At 44.2% G+C, this 24,210-nt stretch overlaps 1 protein-coding gene across 2 annotated transcripts in view; it reads left to right on the plus strand.

Annotated features, from left to right (window-relative positions):
- Positions 1 to 24,210, plus strand: part of ADGRE1 (adhesion G protein-coupled receptor E1) — a 78,500-nt gene that overhangs the window by 10,945 nt on the left and 43,345 nt on the right. Inside the window, exons 4-24 of one of the 2 annotated variants that reach the window (XM_043466396.1) lie at positions 1,545 to 1,691; positions 5,138 to 5,293; positions 5,571 to 5,717; positions 6,511 to 6,666; positions 6,783 to 6,902; positions 8,547 to 8,693; positions 9,495 to 9,650; positions 9,767 to 9,886; positions 11,529 to 11,675; positions 12,477 to 12,632; positions 12,749 to 12,868; positions 14,512 to 14,658; positions 15,460 to 15,615; positions 15,732 to 15,851; positions 17,494 to 17,640; positions 18,433 to 18,588; positions 18,705 to 18,824; positions 20,467 to 20,613; positions 21,407 to 21,562; positions 21,679 to 21,798; positions 23,442 to 23,588. In XM_043466396.1, coding sequence (XP_043322331.1) covers positions 1,545 to 1,691; positions 5,138 to 5,293; positions 5,571 to 5,717; positions 6,511 to 6,666; positions 6,783 to 6,902; positions 8,547 to 8,693; positions 9,495 to 9,650; positions 9,767 to 9,886; positions 11,529 to 11,675; positions 12,477 to 12,632; positions 12,749 to 12,868; positions 14,512 to 14,658; positions 15,460 to 15,615; positions 15,732 to 15,851; positions 17,494 to 17,640; positions 18,433 to 18,588; positions 18,705 to 18,824; positions 20,467 to 20,613; positions 21,407 to 21,562; positions 21,679 to 21,798; positions 23,442 to 23,588 — 2,988 coding nt within the window. The remainder of the gene's footprint in view (positions 1 to 1,544; positions 1,692 to 5,137; positions 5,294 to 5,570; positions 5,718 to 6,510; positions 6,667 to 6,782; positions 6,903 to 8,546; positions 8,694 to 9,494; positions 9,651 to 9,766; positions 9,887 to 11,528; positions 11,676 to 12,476; positions 12,633 to 12,748; positions 12,869 to 14,511; positions 14,659 to 15,459; positions 15,616 to 15,731; positions 15,852 to 17,493; positions 17,641 to 18,432; positions 18,589 to 18,704; positions 18,825 to 20,466; positions 20,614 to 21,406; positions 21,563 to 21,678; positions 21,799 to 23,441; positions 23,589 to 24,210) is intronic. The other variant, XM_043466397.1, reaches the window with a different exon arrangement.

Raw genomic sequence — 24,210 nt, forward strand, 5'->3', positions numbered from 1 at the left:
AGAGTGAAGTAAGTCAAAAAGAAAAACACCAATACAGTATATTAACACATACATATGGAATTTAGAAAGATGGTAACGATAAACCTATATGTGAGACAGCAAAAGAGACATAGAGATAAAGAGCAGACTTTTGGACTCTGTGGGAGAAGGCGAGGGTGGGATGGTTTGAAAGAATAGCATTGAAACATGTACATTACCATATGTGAAATAGATCCCCAGTCCAACTTCAATGCATGAAACAGGGCACTCAAAGTTGGTGCCCTGGCACGACCCAGAGCAATGGGATGGGGAGTGGGGTGGGAGCGGGGTTCAGGATGGGGGACACTTGTACACCTGTGGCTGATTCATATCAGTGTATGGCAAAAACCACCACAATATAGTAAAGTAATTAGCCTCCAACTAAAATAAATACATTAATTAAAAAAAAAAATCTCCATGCTGTTCTCTGTGTGTATGTTTGTTAGTAACTCAGTCGTGTCTGACTCTTTGTGACCCCGTGGCCTGTAGCCTGCCAGGCACCTCTGTCCACGGGATTCTCCAGGCAAGAATACTGGAGTGGGTAGCCATTCCCCTCTCCAGGGGATTTTTCCAAGCCAGGGATCAAACCCAGGTCTCCTGCATTGAGGGCAGATTCTTTACTGTCTGAGCCACCAGGGAAGCCTGCTGTTCTCCACAGGGCTTCAGTTTTGGCTCATCCTCTTGTTTAAAGCTCTGCTGCTCACCATGCGGTCCAAGGACCAGCACTGTCAGCATCATTCAGGGACTTGTTAGAAATACAGAATCTCAGGTCCCTCCTGAGACCTGAATCAGCATCTGATTTCCCCAAGATCTCCTGGGGAATCCCAGGTGAGGCAGATGCTACTGGTTGTGGACCCCACTTGGAGTAGCGAGTACCCAGGACAGTGGTTCTCATGCTTTTATGGCACACAGGTCACCTGAGGATCTTGCTAAAAGGCAGATTCAGATTTAGTAGCAAGGGGTGGGGCAGGGCCTGAGATTCTGGGCATCTCCATCAGACTCCCAGGCTATGGGGAAGCTGCTGGTCCATGGATCACACTAGGAGCACAAGGGTCTGGGGCTTACCAGGTCCTTCACTGAGCATGCTTGGTGACTATTAGTTTTCGAAGGCTTCCAAAAGGACCATAAACCAAGTGGCTTAAAGCAACAGAAATTTATCCTTTCATAGTTCTGGAGGCCAGAAGTCCAAAATCAAGGTGCTTTCTCTGAGGGATGTAGGCGAGAATCAGGGCCAGTCTCTCCTGGCTTCTGGTGTTGCTGGGTCATTGTTGGTGGTCCTTAGCTTGTAGATGCATCCTTCTGATCTCTGCCTCAATCATCATGTGTTGCTCTCCATCTCTGCCTCATCTCTTGTCCTTAGAAGGATGCCAATCATACCAGATTAAAGGGCCATCCTGCTCTAATATGGGGGCTTCCCAGTTGGCACTGGGAAAGTAGTAAAGAATTCTACCCATACCAGTCACCTTCCTCCTCTCCCTCGCAGCTCCACTCGGGGCTCTAACCCAGATTTCTTCTCCGTTGCCTAGATGCGAAGGGGTGTACAGATACCACCATGTGTCCAGCGCATGCAACCTGCACCAACACTTCAACAAGTTACTACTGCGCTTGCAAAGGAGGCTTCTTGTCCAGCAACGGATTGAAGACATTCAAGGGCCCAGGAGTGGAATGCAAAGGTGAGTTCATGCCCCATCAAACCCTGCGCCCGCCCCCGCCTACCCCCAGCATTTGGTAGTAAAATCAGATAGAAGCTGGCTGGGCAGCAGGTGTAGGTAGGTATCCCCAAGCATTGTTTTCTTTCTTTCTTCCTTCCTTCCTTTGCCTCTCCCTCCTCCTTCCTTCCCCCATCTCTTTCTTTCTTTTTCTTTCTAATATAAGAATAATTCCTGTTCACTAAAAACTCTAATGATTTGAGTCAGAATAAAAAAAAGAGGAACTTCCTGGTGGTCCAGCTAAGATGCCATGCTCCCAATGCAGGGGACCTGGGGTTCGATCCCTGGTCAGAGAACTTGATCCCACATGCTGCAACTAAATATCCTGCATGCTGCAACTAAGACCTGGTACAGGCAAAAAAATTCTCATAAAAACAAAAAGCAACTTATGCTGTATGTCAATATCCAGAAATAAACACTGATTTTCTTCCTGTCACTTCTTCATGCAAGTAATTTCTAATATGTATTGAGTACCAGGCCCTGTGTGGAGGTCTTTATGTGCATTTACAAATAGGCACTGTGATGATCTCCATTGTACAGATGAGAAGACTGAGGCTTGGGGAGCTAAAATGACTTGTTTATGGTCATTGAACAATTGAACTGGAATTCAAATCCAGGTTGTTTTGAGTCTAATGGCAGTCTCTCAATCACTTACCTATTTGTCACACTCCAGATGTGAGGCATTGGGGAAATGTATTTAATCTCTCTAAGCTTCAATCTTTCCATCTGTAAAATGGGTGTAAAGAGTACCTACCTTAAAGGATATTTGAGAAGATTAAATGCAGTAATGTATGCAGTGTGCTAGGCACATGTACAATCCTAACAGCTACTATTAATATAAATAATAGAAACTAAAATAATTTCTAGAATGAGCTAAGTTTTTGGTCTATATTCCATATATTTAGACCCAAACTCTTCTCTTGACAGTAAAGGTCTGACTGTGCCTCTGACATAATTTGCAAGGGTCTGCAATCTATTTCTATAAGGGGTCAGATAGTAAATATTTTGGAGACTGCAATTTGTATGATCTCTGTCTTAAGTACTCAATACTCCAGTTGTAGTGCAAAAGCAGCCGGCAACAATACCTAAATGAATGAGCAGAGCTGTGTTCTAATAAAACTTTATTTACACAAATAGGTGACAGTCCAGATTTGATTCATGGGCTATAGTTTATTGAACTCTGAACAAGATTTCCATTTAATAAGTTATTTCCATTATTATAGTTCCCAGGGAGCTCCAAACATCATTTTCTTAAAAAAAATTATTCATTGACATATAGTTGATTTACAATATTATGTTAGTTTCAGGTATTCAGCAGAGTGATATATATATATATATATATATATATATATATATATATATTCTTTTCCACTATGGTTTATTATAGGATATTTAATATCATTCCCTGTGTTATTCAGTAGGACCTTGTTTATCCATCCTATATACAATACTTTGCTTCTGCTAATCCTAAACTCCCAATCTACCCACCCCCACCCTTGGCAACTACAAGTCTGTTCTGTATATCTGTGAGTCTATTTCTATTTTGTAAATAAATTCATTTGTGTCATATTTTAGATTCCACATATAAGTGATGTCATATGGTATCTGTCTTTTTCTGTCTGACTTACTTCACATGGTATAATAATCTCTAGGTTCATCCATGTTGCTACAAATGGTATTATTTATTCTTTTTTATGGCTGAGTAATATTCCTTTGTATATATGTACCACACTTTCTTTATCCATTCCTTTGTCAATGAAAATTTAGGTTACTTCCATGTCTTGGCTATTGTAAATACTGCTGCTATGACTATTGGGGTATATGTATCTTTTTAAATTATAGTTTTGTCCTGGTATACGCCCAGGAGTGGAATTGCTGGATCATAAGCAATTCTGTTCTTAGTTTTTTGAGGAACTGCCATACTGTTCTCCATAGTGGCTGCACCGATTTACATTCCCACCAACAGTGTGTAAGTGTCCCCTTTCTCCACACTCTCTCCAGCATTTATTATTTGTAGAATTTTTAATGACGGGCATTCTGACCAGTGTGAGGTGGTACCTCATTGTAGTTTTGGTTTGCATGTTTCAAATAGTTAGTAATGTTGAGTATTTTTCCATGTGTCTATTGGCCATCTGCACAAACATTTAAAAACAAATCTTTGAGCTACAGTTTATGGGTTACTCAGTAAACATAGTAGCCTTGTTGGGCTCTTGTTTTTAGATTAAGGATGGAAGCAACATTTCCCATCTAGAAAATGGTGGATACTACATAAAAATCTTATCTACTCTATGTCTTTGACCTGTGGTACCTAATACATTGTGACTATTTTATAGTTCCTTGTCAAATGAAGGAATGTGCTACCTTATTCCTTATGTCAGCTCTAGACTTACTCACCCTGCAGTTGATAGACAATTATGTGCTTCTAATGTTTCATTACTTAAGGCTTGAATGAACATTACTAATTGCATGACAAGTGCATAGAAAGTGTTTATTTAGGGTGATTTGGCAGAGCAGGGCTAAAGGAAATTAGGGGAGGACCAGCCTTCAGATGGTAAAGAATCTGCTTGCAATGCAGGAGACCTGAGTTCAATCCCTGGGTCAGGAAGATCCCCTGGAGAAGAGAAAATCTACCCACCCCAGTAGAAGTGCCTGGAGAATTCCATGGAGAGAAGAGTCTGGCGGGCTCCAGGGGGTTTCAAAGAGTCAGACATGTCTGAATGACTTTTACTTTCCCTTTTTTTCTTTTCACCCCATGGTACCATGACTGCACAATTCTATTGGCACTTCAATGAGTAAATTTGTATAATGGGTTTGCAAAATGTTCTGGTTTATTTCTGGGTAGCAGCAAACTTTGTGCATTAAAACACCAATGATCATTTATTTTGCTCCTGAATGAATCTTCTATTGGGCTGAGTTCGCTGACAATGGCTTGACTTTGTTCCACACAGTGTCAGTTGAGTTGGCTCAACTGGGAACTAGAGGATTCATTTTGAAGGAGGCTCACCCACAAGGCTGGCAAGCTAGTGATGGCTGTTGCCTGGTTGCTCTGCCAGGGCTGTGGGCTGGAGGTCTTAGCTCTTCTCCATGAAAGCTATTTTTTCATGGCTTATTGAGCTTCCTCACAGTATGGCAATTGAGCCAAGCATGAGCATCTCAAGAGAAGGTGTGGAAGTGTGTGATATTTTGATGACTTATTGTGGTATTTTAATGACTTAATGTCACCACCAACATAGTCACAAGTATGCTCAGATTCAAGTAGAGGAAATATAGACCCCACTGCTTGATAGAAGTACCAAAAAAAGGGCATTAAATTAAGGGTATATGGAACAGAAGGCATTGTTTCAAACATCTTTGGAAAATACAAACTGTATTTGAAGAAGATTTGTAACTCTGACTCTTTTTCTCTCCAGATATAGATGAATGCTCTCAGAGGCCCACACCATGTGGCTCTAACTCAATCTGCAGAAACCTGCCTGGGAGATATAGGTGCAGCTGTAGGACTGGCTTCTCTTCTCCCACTGGAAATAACTGGACACCAGGAAAGGGAGGTCGCTTCACCTGTAGAGGTAAGAGCTCAGACTCTCCGGCATGGGTCTTTGGTGGACAGCTCCTATTGTTAGGAACGTGTGTTTCTAACTTTAGACAACTAATTCTTTGCCTGCTCACTCTCCTCCACTGCTCCTCAGACATTAATGAATGCCTCTCTCGTGGGGTCTGCCCAGGGGATAGTCTGGGTATTTGGGAACGTCAGGTGGCAAACAGGTGGAGTGAATCTCCTCTTTTCAGTCTCCTGTCCACACTTCCTCCCCTGCCTTCAATGGGGTTTTCATTTCTACTCACCAGATGTGGACGAATGTGCCAATTCCAAAAGTTGCCCAGAGAATTCGACTTGCCATAACAGTCTTGGAAGCTACTCTTGCGTCTGCAACCCAGGATATGTATCCAGAAGTGGAAAGCAGAGTTTCCGGGGACCAGGGGAGACGTGTCAAGGTAGGTGCAGGGGTCTTCTGGGAATCATGTCCAATCTGTTTGGAGAGACAGCAGTTCTGGAGGAAGAGTTCAAAGTTGAGGTAGGTCTCAGCTGAGTTCAAAGTCTTGTCTGCAGAACTGAAGCCAATAGTCATTCATCCATTCATTGAACAAACACTTCTTGAGCACCTACTATATAGAAAAACACTCTTCGAGGGATGGAGGATACTGCAGTGAGTAACACAGGCAAAAATGTTTGTTCTCCTGAAACTTCTTGTTGAGGGTGGGGAGAAACAGATAATAAGCAACATACGTGAATGCATCTGCTATTCGGGCTGACTTTGGTGAGGATGGCTTGACTTTGCTCCACAAAGTGTCAGTTGAGCTAGTTCAACTGGGGCCTAGAAGATCCACTTTAAAGGGGCCTCACTCACAAGGAGAATCTGGTGCTGAATGAAGCTGTGGGCTGGAGGTCTTAGTGGTTCTCCACACGGGCTGTTTGATCACGGCTCTTTGAGCTTCCTCACAGTATGGTGGCTGAGTCCAACATGAGCATTCCAAAAGAACAAGGTGAAAGTGCCTGAGATTTTTATGACTTAGCACAGTCATTTTTTTACCGAGTGTCAGCACTGCCTAGTCACAAACATGCTCAGATTCCAGAGGAGGGAATATAGACCCTGCTTGATGGAAGAAGTACCCAAGAAAAGACATTGAGTTAAGGGCATATGGAATAGAAGACATTGTTTCAACCATCTTTGGAAGGTCCCAGCTGGATCTGAAGAACATCTGTAGCTGTGACTCTCTTTCTCTCCAGATATAGATGAATGTTCTCAAAAGCCCCCACCTTGTGGTCCTAACTCAGTCTGCAGAAACCTGCCAGGAAAGTATGAGTGCAGCTGTTTGACTGGTTTCTCTTCTCCCACCGGAAATAACTGGATCCCTGGAAAGCCGGGAAATTTCACCTGTAAAGGTAATGAGCTCAGACTCTCAGGCATTTGTAGACTGCTCGTATTGAGCTGAGTACATGGTGTGCTAAACTTAGACACCTAATCATTGGTCTGCTCACTCTCCTCCACTGCTCCTCAGACATTAATGAATGCCTCTCCCGTGGGGTCTGCCCTGAGCATTCTGAGTGCACCAACTCTTTGGGAAGCTACCGTTGCAGCTGCAAAGTTGGATTCACCTCTAAAAACTCCATCTGCGAAGGTACAGAGAACCGGATCTTTTTTAGCTACTCGATGAATTAAGAACTTTATTTGATGATGCTATGAGCTAGAGATTTTGATCTTCATTATAGGGATGATCCAAATAAGGCCCAGAAAGGTAAAGTGACTAGCTCAAGGATGCACAGCTAATAAGTAGAAAAACATGGATTGGAACCCTTGTTGAGGGTGTGCTATGAGTGAAGCTGTGGGTCAAGCAGTATTTGAGAGTACTGGAGGATTCAGTCCCTAGCCTGATTTATGCCCTGCTTGGGGCGGGGGTGATATTTACAATGTCTGGAGACTCTTTTGTCCAAACTGGTGGTGGTGGTGGGTTGGTTTGTGTAACAGTCCACTGGTGGGTAGAGACCAGAGATCTTGCTAGACATCCTCCAATGCACAGAACAACCTGCCCACAAGCAAGAAGGCTCGACCCCAAATGTAAATAGCACTGAGATAGAGATGCTCTTTCCCAGGGAGATCTCAGACCCAAACAATCGAACTTTGCCCTAAAAGGTATAAGACCTGAGAGGGATTCTTGATCCTTGCCCCCTTTCCATATTAAATGATTCATCATGTCATTGGGCAATCTACCTGCAAATGTGTCTTGAGTCTCTCCTCTCTTTTCCATCCTTGTTGTAGGTTTCAACATTATTGCAGCAGTCTTCTCACTGTTCCTAATGGTCCTCCCTCAAATCTATCATTTACACTGCAGCCAGAATGTAATACTCTCACCAAGAGATAAGGGCTCCGTTTTCCTGAGTCTGCACAACACTATTATTTATTTATAGTGAGGATGGCTCCACCAAGGAAGGCATGGAGTGATCCTCTTGGATACATCATCTTGTAGTTAGAGATATTTGAAGTCATCTCTGACATTTCTGATCTATTTGTAGCATTTAGCCATTGCTGGGTAAAAAATCACCCCAAAAGTTAGAGGCTAAAACAACCACAATTGTTTATCTCTCGATTCCATGTGTTGGCACCTTAGGTTCGACCCTGCTGATCAGTTCTTCTGGTCTCCACTGGGCTTGTTCATGTGTCTGTGGTCAGCTGTGTGTCAGCTTTGGCAGTCTTGGCTGGGCTGTCTTTCCTATCTGGGACTCATCTGGGATGATCCATCTCTCTTTCACTTTGTATTTTTCTTATTAGCCTGGGGTTTGTTCAAATGGCAGAGGCAAGGGAACCAGTGTACGAGCAGAAATAAATAGGTTTCTTGAGGTCTAAGTTTGGAAGTGACACCACATTGCCTCTGCCATTTTAATTGTACAGTGCAAGTCACAGAGCCAGCTAGAGTCAAGGGCTGCTGACCCAAAGTCCACATCTTAAAGAGAGGAGTGGTAAGGTCACATCGTGTAGCACAAACGTCATCCCAAGGTGCGGACACGGGGAGGAGTAAAGGATGACAACCATTTGTGCAATCTATAATCATTACAGTTTGAAACGAATGCCAGCCTTTTGCTTGCATACAATCAGCCAGAATTGATTCTCATGTCATGCCTAATTGCAAGGGAACTTAGAAAGAGTGAGAAAGTCTGGATATTGGGCAGGCCTCTGGTGGCGCAAAGTGGGGTGAATCTCTTGTTTGCAGTGTTGTGTTCTCACTGCTTCTTCTACCTTGACCCGGGCTTTTATTTCTACTTACCAGATGTGGATGAATGTGCCAATTCCAAAAGTTGCCCAGAGCATTCGACTTGCCATAACAGTCTTGGAAGCTACTCTTGCGTCTGCAACCCAGGATATGTATCCAGAAGTGGAAAGAAGAGTTTCCAGGGACCAGGGGAGACGTGTCAAGGTAGGTGCAGGGGTCTTCTGGGAATCATGTCCAATCACTTTGGAAAGACAGCAGTGTTGGAGGAGGAGTTCAAAGTTGAGGTAGGTCTCAGCTGAGTTCAAAGTCTTGTCTGCAGAACTGAAGCCAGTAGTCATTCATCCATTCATGCATTCATTCAACAAACACTTCTTGAGCATCTACTATATATAAAGGCACTCTTCGAGGGATGGAGGATACTCCAGTGAGTAACACAGGCAAAAATGTTTGTTCTCCTGAAACTTCTTGTTGAGGGTGGGGAGAAACAAGTAATAAGCAACATACGTGAATGCATCTGCTATTCGGGTTGACTTTGGTGAGGATGACTTGACTTTTTTCCACAAAGTGTCAGTTGAGCTGGTTCAACTGGGGGCTAGAAGATCCACTTTAAAGGGGCCTCACTCACAAGGAGAATCTGGTGCTGAATGAAGCTGTGGGATGGAGGTCTTAGTTGTTCTCCACACGGGCTGTTTGATCACAGCTCTCTGAGCTTCCTCACAGTATGGTGGCTGAGTCCAACATGAGCATTCCAAAAGAACAAGGTGAAAGTGCCTGAGATTTTTATGACTTAGCACAGTCATTTTATTACTGAGTGTCAGCACTGCCAAGTCACAAACATGCTCAGATTCCAGAGGAGGGAATATAGACCCTGCTTGATGGAAGAAGTACCCAAGAAAAGACATTGAGTTAAGGGCATATGGAATAGAAGACATTGTTTCAACCATCTTTGGAAGATCCCAGCTGGATTTGAAGAACATCTGTAGCTGTGACTCTCTTTCTCTCCAGATATAGATGAATGTTCTCAAAAGCCCCCACCTTGTGGTCCTAACTCAGTCTGCAGAAACCTGCCAGGAAAGTATGAGTGCAGCTGTCTGACTGGTTTCTCTTCTCCCACTGGAAATAACTGGATCCCTGGAAAGCCGGGAAATTTCACCTGTAAAGGTAATGAGTTCAGACTCTCAGGCGTTTGTAGACTACTCGTATTGAGTTGAGTACATGCTGTGCTAAACTGAGACACCTAATCGTTGGTCTGCTCACTCTCCTCCACTGCTCCTCAGATATTAATGAATGCCTCTCCCGTGGGGTCTGCCCTGAGCATTCTGAGTGCACCAACTCTTTGGGAAGCTACCGTTGCAGCTGCAAAGTTGGATTCACCTCTAAAAACTCCATCTGCGAAGGTACAGAGAACCGGATCTCTTTTAGCTACTCGATGAATTAAGAACTTTATTTGATGATGCTATGAGCTAGAGATTTTGATCTTCATTATAGGAATGATCCAAATAAGGCCCAGAAAGGTAAAGTGACTAGCTCAAGGATGCACAGCTAGTAAGTAGAAAAACATGGATTGGAACCCTTGTTGAGGGTGTGCTATGAGTGAAGCTGTGGGTCAAGCAGTATTTGAGAGTACTGGAGGATTCAGTCCCTAGCCTGATTTATGCCCTGCTTGGGGCGGGGGTGATATTTACAACATCTGGAGACTCTTTTGTCCAAACTGGTGGTGGTGGTGGGTTGGTTTGTGTAACAGTCCACTGGTGGGTAGAGACCAGAGATCTTGCTAGACATCCTCCAATGCACAGAACAACCTGCCCACAAGCAAGAAGGCTCGACCCCAAATGTAAATAGTACTGAGATAGAGACGCCCTTTCCCAGAGAGATCTCAGACCCAAACATTCGAACTTTGCCCTAAAAGGTATAAGACCTGAGAGGGATTCTTGATCCTTGCCCCCTTTCCATATTAAATGATTCGTCATGTCATTGGGCAATCTACCTGCAAATGTGTCTTGAGTCTCTCCTCTCTTTTCCATCCTTGTTTTAGGTTTCAACATTATTGCAGCAGTCTTCTCACTCTTTCTAATGGTCCTCCCTCAAATCTATCATTTACACTGCAGCCAGTATGTAACACTCTCACCAAGAGATAATGGCTCCGCTTTCCTGAGTCTGCACAACACTATTATTTATTTATAGTGAGGATGGCTCCACCAAGGAAGGCATGGAGTGATCCTCTTGGATACGTCATCTTGAAGTTAGAGATATTTGAAGTCATCTCTGACATTTCTGATCTATTTGTAGCAATTAGCTATTGCTGAGTGAAAAATCACCCCAAAAGTTAGTGGCTAAAACAACCACAATGGTTTATCTCTTGATTCCATGTGTTGGCACCTTAGGTTCGACCCTGCTGCTCAGTTCTCTGGTCTCCACTGGGCTTGTTCATGTGTCTGTGGTCAGCTGTGTGTCAGCTTTGGCAGTCTTGCCTGGGCTGTCTTTCCTATCTGGGACTCATCTGGGATGATCCATCTCTCTTTCACTTTGTATTTTTCTTATTAGCCTGGGGTTTGTTTAAATGGCAGAGGCAAGGGGCCCAGTGTACGAGCAGAAACAAATAGGTTTCTTGAGGTCTAAGTTTGGAAGTGACACCACATTGCCTCTGCCATTTTAATTGTACAGTGCAAGTCACAGAGCCAGCTAGAGTCAAGGGCTGCTGACCCAAAGTCCACATCTTAAAGAGAGGAGTGGAAGGTCACATCGTGTAGCACAAACCTCATCCCAATGTGCGGACACAGGGAGGAGTAAAGGATGACTACCATTTGTGCAATCTATGATCATTACAGTTTGAAACGAATGCCAGCCTTTTGCTTGCATACAATCAGCCAGAATTGATTCTCATGTCATGCCTATTTGCAAGGGAACTTAGAAAGAGTGAGAAAGTCTGGATATTGGGCGGGCATCTGGTGGAGAAAGGTGGGGTGAATCTCTTGTTTGCAGCATTCTGTTCTCACTGCTTCTTCTACCTTGACCCGGGCTTTTATTTCTACTTACCAGATGTGGATGAATGTGCCAATTCCAAAAGTTGCCCAGAGCATTCGACTTGCCATAACAGTCTTGGAAGCTACTCTTGCGTCTGCAACCCAGGATATGTATCCAGAAGTGGAAAGCAGAGTTTCCAGGGACCAGGGGAGACGTGTCAAGGTAGGTGCAGGGGTCTTCTGGGAATCATGTCCAATCTCTTTGGAAAGACAGCAGTGCTGGAGGAAGAGTTCGAAGTTGAGGTAGGTCTCAGCTGAGTTCAAAGTCTTGTCTGCAGACCTGAAGCCAAAAGTCACTCATCCATTCATGCATTCATTCAACAAACACTTCTTGAGCACCTACTATATAGAACAGCACTCTTTGAGGGATGGAGGATACTGCAGTGAGTAACACAGGCAAAAATGTTTGTTCTCCTGAAACTTCTTGTTGAGGGTGGGGAGAAACAGATAATAAGCAACATACGTGAATGCATCTGCTATTCAGGCTGACTTTGGTGAGGATGACTTGACTTTGTTCCACAAAGTGTCAGTTGAGCTGGTTCAACTGGGGGCTAGAAGATCCACTTTAAAGGGGCCTCACTCACAAGGAGAATCTGGTGCTGAATGAAGCTGTGGGATGGAGGTCTTAGTTGTTCTCCACACGGGCTGTTTGATCACAGCTCTCTGAGCTTCCTCACAGTATGGTGGCTGAGTCCAACATGAGCATTCCAAAAGAACAAGGTGAAAGTGCCTGAGATTTTTATGACTTAGCACAGTCATTTTATTACTGAGTGTCAGCACTGCCAAGTCACAAACATGCTCAGATTCCAGAGGAGGGAATATAGACCCTGCTTGATGGAAGAAGTACCCAAGAAAAGACATTGAGTTAAGGGCATATGGAATAGAAGACATTGTTTCAACCATCTTTGGAAGATCCCAGCTGGATTTGAAGAACATCTGTAGCTGTGACTCTCTTTCTCTCCAGATATAGATGAATGTTCTCAAAAGCCCCCACCTTGTGGTCCTAACTCAGTCTGCAGAAACCTGCCAGGAAAGTATGAGTGCAGCTGTCTGACTGGTTTCTCTTCTCCCACTGGAAATAACTGGATCCCTGGAAAGCCGGGAAATTTCACCTGTAAAGGTAATGAGCTCAGACTCTCAGGCGTTTGTAGACTACTCGTGTTGAGTTGAGTACATGCTGTGCTAAACTGAGACACCTAATCGTTGGTCTGTTCACTCTCCTCCACTGCTCCTCAGACATTAATGAATGCCTCTCCCGTGGGGTCTGCCCTGAGCATTCTGAGTGCACCAACTCTTTGGGAAGCTACCGTTGCAGCTGCAAAGTTGGATTCACCTCTAAAAACTCCATCTGCGAAGGTACAGAGAACCGGATCTCTTTTAGCTACTCGATGAATTAAGAACTTTATTTGATGATGCTATGAGCTAGAGATTTTGATCTTCAGTTTAGGAATGATCCAAATAAGGCCCAGAAAGGTAAAGTGACTAGCTCAAGGATGCACAGCTAGTAAGTAGAAAAACATGGATTGGAACCCTTGTTGAGGGTGTGCTATGAGTGAAGCTGTGGGTCAAGCAGTATTTGAGAGTACTGGAGGATTCAGTCCCTAGCCTGATTTATGCCCTGCTTGGGGCGGGGGTGATATTTACAACATCTGGAGACTCTTTTGTCCAAACTGGTGGTGGTGGTGGGTTGGTTTGTGTAACAGTCCACTGGTGGGTAGAGACCAGAGATCTTGCTAGACATCCTCCAATGCACAGAATAACCTGCCCACAAGCAAGAAGGCTCGACCCCAAATGTAAATAGTACTGAGATAGAGACGCTCTTTCCCAGGGAGATCTCAGACCCAAACATTCGAACTTTGCCCTAAAGGGTATAAGACCTGAGAGGGATTCTTGATCCTTGCCCCCTTTCCATATTAAATGATTCGTCATGTCATTGGGCAATCTACCTGCAAATGTGTCTTGAGTCTCTCCACTCTTTTCCATCCTTGTTTTAGGTTTCAACATTATTGCAGCAGTCTTCTCAGTGGCTTCTAATGTTACTCCCTCAAATCTATCATTTACACTGCAGCCAGTATGTAATACTCTCACCAAGAGATAACGGCTCCGTTTTCCTGAGTCTGCACAACACTATTATTTATTTATAGTGAGGATGGCTCCACCAAGGAAGGCATGGAGTGATCCTCTTGGATATGTCATCTTGAAGTTAGAGATATTTGAAGTCATCTCTGACATTTCTGATCTATTTGTAGCAATTAGCTATTGCTGAGTGAAAAATCACCCCAAAAGTTAGTGGCTAAAACAACCACAATGGTTTATCTCTTGATTCCCTGTGTTGGCACCTTAGGTTCGACCCTGCTGCTCAGTTCTTCTGGTCTCCACTGGGCTTGTTCATGTGTCTGTGGTCAGCTGTGTGTCAGCTTTGGCAGTCTTGGCTGGGCTGTCTTTCCTATCTGGGACTCATCTGGGATGATCCATCTCTCTTTCACTTTGTATTTTTCTTATTAGCCTGGGGTTTGTTCAAATGGCAGAGGCAAGGGAACCAGTGTACGAGCAGAAACAAATAGGTTTCTTGAGGTCTAAGTTTGGAAGTGACACCACATTGCCTCTGCCATTTTAATTGTACAGTGCAAGTCACAGAGCCAGCTAGAGTCAAGGGATGCTGACCCAAAGTCCACATCTTAAAGAGAGGAGTGGTAAGGTGACATCGTGTAGGACAAACCTCATCCCAAGCTGCGGACACAGGGAGGAATAAAGGGCGACAAATTTCTGCAATCTATAATCATTACAGTTTGAAATGAATACGAGCCTTTTGCTTGCATACAATCAGCCAGAATTGATTCTCATGTCATGCCTATTTGCAAGGGAACTTAGGAAGAATGAGAAAGTCTGGATATTGGGCGGGCAGCTGGTGGCGCTAAGTGGGGTGAATCTCTTGTTTGCAGTGTTGTGTTCTCACTGCTTCTTCTACCTTGACCCGGGCTTTTATTTCTACTTACCAGATGTGGATGAATGTGCCAATTCCAAAAGTTGCCCAGAGCATTCGACTTGCCATAACAGTCTTGGAAGCTACTCTTGCGTCTGCAACCCAGGATATGTATCCAGAAGTGGAAAGCAGAGTTTCCAGGGACCAGGGGAGACGTGTCAAGGTAGGTGCAGGGGTCTTCTGGGAATCATGTCCAATCTCTTTGGAAAGACAGCAGTGCCGGAGGAAGAGTTCGAAGTTGAGGTAGGTCTCAGCTGCGTTCAAAGTCTTGTCTGCAGACCTGAAGCCAAAAGTCACTCATCCATTCATGCATTCTTTCAACAAAGAGTTCTTGAGCACCTATTATATAGAAAAGCACTATTCGAGGGATGGAGGATACTGCAGTGAGTAACACAGGCAAAAATGTTTGTTCTCCTGAAACTTCTTGTTGAGGGTGGGGAGAAACAGATAATAAGCAACATACGTGAATGCATCTGCTATTCAGGCTGACTTTGGTGAGGATGACTTGACTTTGTTCCACAAAGTGTCAGTTGAGCTGGTTCAACTGGGGGCTAGAAGATCCACTTTAAAGGGGGATCTCTCACAAGGAGAATCTGGTGCTGAATGAAGCTGTGGGCTGGAGGTCTTAGTTGTTCTCCACACGGGCTGTTTGATCACAGCTCTCTGAGCTTCCTCACAGTATGGTGGCTGAGTCCAACATGAGCATTCCAAAAGAACAAGGTGAAAGTGTGTGAGAGTTTTATGACTTAGCACAGTCATTTTATTACTGAGTGTCAGCACTGCCAAGTCACAAACATGCTCAGATTCCAGAGGAGGGAATATAGACCCTGCTTGATGGAAGAAGTACCCAAGAAAAGACATTGAGTTAAGGGCATATGGAATAGAAGACATTGTTTCAACCATCTTTGGAAGATCCCAGCTGGATTTGAAGAACATCTGTAACTGTGACTCTCTTTCTCTCCAGATATAGATGAATGTTCTCAAAAGCCCCCACCTTGTGGTCCTAACTCAGTCTGCAGAAACCTGCCAGGAAAGTATGAGTGCAGCTGTCTGACTGGTTTCTCTTCTCCCACTGGAAATAACTGGATCCCTGGAAAGCCGGGAAATTTCACCTGTAAAGGTAATGAGTTCAGACTCTCAGGCGTTTGTAGACTACTCGTATTGAGCTGAGTACATGGTGTGCTAAACTGAGACACCTAATCGTTGGTCTGCTCACTCTCCTCCACTGCTCCTCAGATATTAATGAATGCCTCTCCCGTGGGGTCTGCCCTGAGCATTCTGAGTGCACCAACTCTTTGGGAAGCTACCGTTGCAGCTGCAAAGTTGGATTCACCTCTAAAAACTCCATCTGTGAAGGTACAGAGAACCGGATCTCTTTTAGCTACTCGATGAATTAAGAACTTTATTTGATGATGCTATGAGCTAGAGATTTTGATCTTCATTATAGGAATGATCCAAATAAGGCCCAGAAAGGTAAAGTGACTAGCTCAAGGATGCACAGCTAGTAAGTAGAAAAACATGGATTGGAACCCTTGTTGAGGGTGTGCTATGAGTGAAGCTGTGGGTCAAGCAGTATTTGAGAGTACTGGAGGATTCAGTCCCTAGCCTGATTTATGCTCTGCTTGGGGCGGGGGTGATATTTACAACATCTGGAGACTCTTTTGTCCAAACTGGTGGTGGTGGTGGGTTGGTTTGTGTAACAGTCCACTGGTGGGTAGAGACCAGAGATCTTGCTAGACATCCTCCAATGCACAGAACAACCTGCCCACAAGCAAGAAGGCTCGACCCCAAATGTAAATAGTACTGAGATAGAGACGCCCTTTCCCAGAGAGATCTCAGACCCAAACATTCGAACTTTGCCCTAAAAGGTATAAGACCTGAGAGGGATTCTTGATCCTTGCCCCCTTTCCATATTAAATGATTCGTCATGTCATTGGGCAATCTACCTGCAAATGTGTCTTGAGTCTCTCCACTCTTTTCCATCCTTGTTTTAGGTTTCAACATTATTGCAGCAGTCTTCTCACTCTTTCTAATGTTACTCCCTCAAATCTATCATTTACACTGCAGCCAGTATGTAATACTCTCAGCAAGAGATAAGGGCTCTGCTTTCCTGAGTCTGCACAACACTATTATTTATTTATAGTGAGGATGGCTCCACCAAGGAAGGCATGGAGTGATCCTCTTGGATATGTCATCTTGAAGTTAGAGATATTTGAATTCATCTCTGACATTTCTGATCTATTTGTAGCAATTAGCTATTGCTGAGTGAAAAATCACCCCAAAAGTTAGTGGTTAAAACAACCACAATTGTTTATCTCTTGATTCCCTGTGTTGGCACCTTAGGTTCGACCCTGCTGCTCAGTTCTTCTGGTCTCCACTGGGCTTGTTCATGTGTCTGTGGTCAGCTGTGTGTCAGCTTTGCCAATCTTGGCTGGGCTGTCTTTCCTATCTAGGACTCATCTGGGATGATCCATCTCTCTTTCACTTTGTATTTTTCTTATTAGCCTGGGGTTTGTTCAAATGGCAGAGGCAAGGGAACCAGTGTACGAGCAGAAACAAATAGGTTTCTTGAGGTCTAAGTTTGGAAGTGACACCACATTGCCTCTGCCATTTTAATTGTACAGTGCAAGTCACAGAGCCAGCTAGAGTCAAGGGATGCTGACCCAAAGTCCACATCTTAAAGAGAGGAGTGGTAAGGTGACATCGTGTAGGACAAACCTCATCCCAAGCTGCGGACACAGGGAGGAATAAAGGGCGACAAATTTCTGCAATCTATAATCATTACAGTTTGAAATGAATACGAGCCTTTTGCTTGCATACAATCAGCCAGAATTGATTCTCATGTCATGCCTATTTGCAAGGGAACTTAGGAAGAATGAGAAAGTCTGGATATTGGGTGGGCAGCTGGTGGTGCAAAGTGGGGTGAATCTCTTGTTTGCAGTGTTGTGTTCTCACTGCTTCTTCTACCTTGACCCGGGCTTTTATTTCTACTTACCAGATGTGGATGAATGTGCCAATTCCAAAAGTTGCCCAGAGCATTCGACTTGCCATAACAGTCTTGGAAGCTACTCTTGCGTCTGCAACCCAGGATATGTATCCAGAAGTGGAAAGCAGAGTTTCCAGGGACCAGGGGAGACGTGTCAAGGTAGGTGCAGGGGTCTTCTGGGAATCATGTCCAATCTCTTTGGAAAGACAGCAGTGCTGGAGGAAGAGTTCAAAGTTGAGGTAGGTCTCAGCTGAGTTCAAAGTCTTGTCTGCAGAACTGAAGCCAGTAGTCATTCAACCATTCATTCAACAAACACTTCTTGAGCACCTACTATATAGAACAGCACTCTTCAAGGGATGGAGGATACTCCAGTGAGTAACACAGGCAAAAATGTTTGTTCTCCTGAAACTTCTTGTTGAGGGTGGGGAGAAACAGATAATAAGCAACATATGTGAATGCATCTGCTATTCAGGCTGACTTTGGTGAGGATGACTTGACTTTGTTCCACAAAGTGTCAGTTGAGCTGGTCAACTGGGGGCTAGAAGATCCACTTTAAAGGGGGATCTCTCACAAGGAGAATCTGGTGCTGAATGAAGCTGTGGGATGGAGGTCTTAGTTGTTCTCCACACGGGCTGTTTGATCACAGCTCTCTGAGCTTCCTCACAGTATGGTGACTGAGTCCAACATGAGCATTCCAAAAGAACAAGGTGAAAGTGCCTGAGATTTTTATGACTTAGCACAGTCATTTTATTACTGAGTGTCAGCACTGCCAAGTCACAAACATGCTCAGATTCCAGAGGAGGGAATATAGACCCTGCTTGATGGAAGAAGTACCCAAGAAAAGACATTGAGTTAAGGGCATATGGAATAGAAGACATTGTTTCAACCATCTTTGGAAGATCCCAGCTGGATTTGAAGAACATCTGTAACTGTGACTCTCTTTCTCTCCAGATATAGATGAATGTTCTCAAAAGCCCCCACCTTGTGGTCCTAACTCAGTCTGCAGAAACCTGCCAGGAAAGTATGAGTGCAGCTGTCTGACTGGTTTCTCTTCTCCCACTGGAAATAACTGGATCCCTGGAAAGCCGGGAAATTTCACCTGTAAAGGTAATGAGCTCAGACTCTCAGGCATTTGTAGACTACTCGTGTTGAGCTGAGTACATGGTGTGCTAAACTGAGACACCTAATCGTTGGTCTGCTCACTCTCCTCCACTGCTCCTCAGACATTAATGAATGCCTCTCCCGTGGGGTCTGCCCTGAGCATTCTGAGTGCACCAACTCTTTGGGAAGCTACCGTTGCAGCTGCAAAGTTGGATTCACCTCTAAAAACTCCATCTGCGAAGGTACAGAGAACCGGATCTCTTTTAGCTACTCGATGAATTAAGAACTTTATTTGATGATGCTATGAGCTAGAGATTTTGATCTTCATTATAGGAATGATCCAAATAAGGCCCAGAAAGGTAAAGTGACTAGCTCAAGGATGCACAGCTAGTAAGTAGAAAAACATGGATTGGAACCCTTGTTGAGGGTGTGCTATGAGTGAAGCTGTGGGTCAAGCAGTATTTGAGAGTACTGGAGGATTCAGTCCCTAGCCTGATTTATGCCCTGCTTGGGGCGGGGGTGATATTTACAACATCTGGAGACTCTTTTGTCCAAACTGGTGGTGGTGGTGGGTTGGTTTGTGTAACAGTCCACTGGTGGGTAGAGACCAGAGATCTTGCTAGACATCCTCCAATGCACAGAACAACCTGCCCACAAGCAAGAAGGCTCGACCCCAAATGTAAATAGTACTGAGATAGAGACGCCCTTTCCCAGGGAGATCTCAGACCCAAACATTCGAACTTTGCCCTAAAAGGTATAAGACCTGAGAGGGATTCTTGATCCTTGCCCCCTTTCCATATTAAATGATTCGTCATGTCATTGGGCAATCTACCTGCAAATGTGTCTTGAGTCTCTCCACTCTTTTCCATCCTTGTTTTAGGTTTCAACATTATTGCAGCAGTCTTCTCACTCTTTCTAATGGTCCTCCCTCAAATCTATCATTTACACTGCAGCCAGTATGTAATACTCTCAGCAAGAGATAAGGGCTCTGCTTTCCTGAGTCTGCACAACACTATTATTTATTTATAGTGAGGATGGCTCCACCAAGGAAGGCATGGAGTGATCCTCTTGGATATGTCATCTTGAAGTTAGAGATATTTGAATTCATCTCTGACATTTCTGATCTATTTGTAGCAATTAGCTATTGCTGAGTGAAAAATCACCCCAAAAGTTAGTGGTTAAAACAACCACAATTGTTTATCTCTTGATTCCCTGTGTTGGCACCTTAGGTTCGACCCTGCTGCTCAGTTCTTCTGGTCTCCACTGGGCTTGTTCATGTGTCTGTGGTCAGCTGTGTGTCAGCTTTGCCAATCTTGGCTGGGCTGTCTTTCCTATCTAGGACTCATCTGGGATGATCCATCTCTCTTTCACTTTGTATTTTTCTTATTAGCCTGGGGTTTGTTCAAATGGCAGAGGCAAGGGAACCAGTGTACGAGCAGAAACAAATAGGTTTCTTGAGGTCTAAGTTTGGAAGTGACACCACATTGCCTCTGCCATTTTAATTGTACAGTGCAAGTCACAGAGCCAGCTAGAGTCAAGGGATGCTGACCCAAAGTCCACATCTTAAAGAGAGGAGTGGTAAGGTGACATCGTGTAGGACAAACCTCATCCCAAGCTGCGGACACAGGGAGGAATAAAGGGCGACAAATTTCTGCAATCTATAATCATTACAGTTTGAAATGAATACGAGCCTTTTGCTTGCATACAATCAGCCAGAATTGATTCTCATGTCATGCCTATTTGCAAGGGAACTTAGGAAGAATGAGAAAGTCTGGATATTGGGTGGGCAGCTGGTGGTGCAAAGTGGGGTGAATCTCTTGTTTGCAGTGTTGTGTTCTCACTGCTTCTTCTACCTTGACCCGGGCTTTTATTTCTACTTACCAGATGTGGATGAATGTGCCAATTCCAAAAGTTGCCCAGAGCATTCGACTTGCCATAACAGTCTTGGAAGCTACTCTTGCGTCTGCAACCCAGGATATGTATCCAGAAGTGGAAAGCAGAGTTTCCAGGGACCAGGGGAGACGTGTCAAGGTAGGTGCAGGGGTCTTCTGGGAATCATGTCCAATCTCTTTGGAAAGACAGCAGTGCTGGAGGAAGAGTTCAAAGTTGAGGTAGGTCTCAGCTGAGTTCAAAGTCTTGTCTGCAGAACTGAAGCCAGTAGTCATTCAACCATTCATTCAACAAACACTTCTTGAGCACCTACTATATAGAACAGCACTCTTCAAGGGATGGAGGATACTCCAGTGAGTAACACAGGCAAAAATGTTTGTTCTCCTGAAACTTCTTGTTGAGGGTGGGGAGAAACAGATAATAAGCAACATATGTGAATGCATCTGCTATTCAGGCTGACTTTGGTGAGGATGACTTGACTTTGTTCCACAAAGTGTCAGTTGAGCTGGTTCAACTGGGGGCTAGAAGATCCACTTTAAAGGGGGATCTCTCACAAGGAGAATCTGGTGCTGAATGAAGCTGTGGGATGGAGGTCTTAGTTGTTCTCCACACGGGCTGTTTGATCACAGCTCTCTGAGCTTCCTCACAGTATGGTGACTGAGTCCAACATGAGCATTCCAAAAGAACAAGGTGAAAGTGCCTGAGATTTTTATGACTTAGCACAGTCATTTTATTACTGAGTGTCAGCACTGCCAAGTCACAAACATGCTCAGATTCCAGAGGAGGGAATATAGACCCTGCTTGATGGAAGAAGTACCCAAGAAAAGACATTGAGTTAAGGGCATATGGAATAGAAGACATTGTTTCAACCATCTTTGGAAGATCCCAGCTGGATTTGAAGAACATCTGTAACTGTGACTCTCTTTCTCTCCAGATATAGATGAATGTTCTCAAAAGCCCCCACCTTGTGGTCCTAACTCAGTCTGCAGAAACTTGCCAGGAAAGTATGAGTGCAGCTGTCTGACTGGTTTCTCTTCTCCCACCGGAAATAACTGGATCCCTGGAAAGCCGGGAAATTTCACCTGTAAAGGTAATGAGTTCAGACTCTCAGGCGTTTGTAGACTACTCGTATTGAGCTGAGTACATGCTGTGCTAAACTGAGACACCTAATCGTTGGTCTGCTCACTCTCCTCCACTGCTCCTCAGATATTAATGAATGCCTCTCCCGTGGGGTCTGCCCTGAGCATTCTGAGTGCACCAACTCTTTGGGAAGCTACCGTTGCAGCTGCAAAGTTGGATTCACCTCTAAAAACTCCATCTGCGAAGGTACAGAGAACCGGATCTCTTTTAGCTACTCGATGAATTAAGAACTTTATTTGATGATGCTATGAGCTAGAGATTTTGATCTTCATTATAGGAATGATCCAAATAAGGCCCAGAAAGGTAAAGTGACTAGCTCAAGGATGCACAGCTAGTAAGTAGAAAAACATGGATTGGAACCCTTGTTGAGGGTGTGCTATGAGTGAAGCTGTGGGTCAAGCAGTATTTGAGAGTACTGGAGGATTCAGTCCCTAGCCTGATTTATGCTCTGCTTGGGGTGGGGGTGATATTTACAACATCTGGAGACTCTTTTGTCCAAACTGGTGGTGGTGGTGGGTTGGTTTGTGTAACAGTCCACTGGTGGGTAGAGACCAGAGATCTTGCTAGACATCCTCCAATGCACAGAACAACCTGCCCACAAGCAAGAAGGCTCGACCCCAAATGTAAATAGTACTGAGATAGAGACGCCCTTTCCCAGAGAGATCTCAGACCCAAACATTCGAACTTTGCCCTAAAAGGTATAAGACCTGAGAGGGATTCTTGATCCTTGCCCCCTTTCCATATTAAATGATTCGTCATGTCATTGGGCAATCTACCTGCGAATGTGTCTTGAGTCTCTCCACTCTTTTCCATCCTTGTTTTAGGTTTCAACATTATTGCAGCAGTCTTCTCACTCTTTCTAATGTTACTCCCTCAAATCTATCATTTACACTGCAGCCAGTATGTAATACTCTCAGCAAGAGATAAGGGCTCTGCTTTCCTGAGTCTGCACAACACTATTATTTATTTATAGTGAGGATGGCTCCACCAAGGAAGGCATGGAGTGATCCTCTTGGATATGTCATCTTGAAGTTAGAGATATTTGAAGTCATCTCTGACATTTCTGATCTATTTGTAGCAATTAGCCATTGCTGAGTAATAAATCACCCCAAAAGTTAGTGGTTAAAACAACCACAATTGTTTATCTCTTGATTCCCTGTGTTGGCACCTTAGGTTCGACCCTGCTGCTCAGTTCTTCTGGTCTCCACTGGGCTTGTTCATGTGTCTGTGGTCAGCTGTGTGTCAGCTTTGGCAGTCTTGGCTGGGCTGTCTTTTCTATCTGGGACTCATCTGGGATGATCCATCTCTCTTTCACTTTGTATTTTTCTTATTAGCCTGGGGTTTGTTCAAATGGCAGAGGCAAGGGGCCCAGTGTACGAGCAGAAACAAATAGGTTTCTTGAGGTCTAAGTTTGGAAGTGACACCACATTGCCTCTGCCATTTTAATTGTACAGTGCAAGTCACAGAGCCAGCTAGAGTCAAGGGCTGCTGACCCAAAGTCCACATCTTAAAGAGACGAGTGGTAAGGTCACATCGTGTAGCACAAACGTCATCCCAATGTGCGGACACAGGGAGGAGTAAAGGATGACAACCATTTCTGCAATCTATAAGCATTACAGTTTGAAACGAATGCCAGCCTTTTGCTTGCATACAATCAGCCAGAATTGATTCTCATGTCATGCCTATTTGCAAGGGAACTTAGAAAGAGTGAGAAAGTCTGGATATTGGGTAGGCCTCTGGTGGAGCAAAGTGGGGTGAATCTCTTGTTTGCAGTGTTCTGTTCTCACTGCTTCTTCTACCTTGACCCGGCTTTTATTTCTACTTACCAGATGTGGATGAATGTGCCAATTCCAAAAGTTGCCCAGAGCATTCGACTTGCCATAACAGTCTTGGAAACTACTCTTGTGTCTGCAAGCCCGGTTATCAATCCAGAAGTGGAAGGAAAAGTTTCCAGGGACCAGGAGAGACGTGTGAAGGTATTTTCAGGTGTCTTCCGGGGAATCAAGTCGAATGTTTTTAAAAGACAGAAGTGATGGGGAGAAGTTGAGGTGGATCTCAGTTGAGTTCAAGGCCCTCATATGCAAAGTTGGAGCCATAGGAATTGATTCATTCATGCATTCATTCAACAAACAGTTTTTTTTTCTTTTTTTTAGTTGGAGGCTAATTACTTCACAACATTTCAGTGGGTTTTGTCATACATTGACATGAATCAGCCATAGATTTACACGTATTCCCCATCCCGATCCCCCCTCCCACCTCCCTCTCAACCCGATTCCTCTGGGTCTTCCCAGTGCACCAGGCCCGAGCACCTGTCTCATGCATCCCACCTGGGCTGGTGATCTGTTTCACCATAGATAGTATACATGCTGTTCTTTCGAAACATCCCACCCTCACCTTCTCCCACAGAGTTGAAAAGTCTGTTCTGCATTTCTGTGTCTCTTTTTCTGTTTTGCATATAGGGTTATCATTACCATCTTTCTAAATTCCATATATATGTGTTAGTAGGCTGTAATGTTCTTTATCTTTCTGGCTTACTTCACTCTGTATAATGGACTCCAGTTTCATCCATCTCATTAGAACTGATTCAAATGAATTCTT

Source organism: Cervus canadensis, chromosome 4 (assembly GCF_019320065.1).
Source record: "Cervus canadensis isolate Bull #8, Minnesota chromosome 4, ASM1932006v1, whole genome shotgun sequence".
Taxonomy (NCBI): domain Eukaryota; kingdom Metazoa; phylum Chordata; class Mammalia; order Artiodactyla; family Cervidae; genus Cervus; species Cervus canadensis.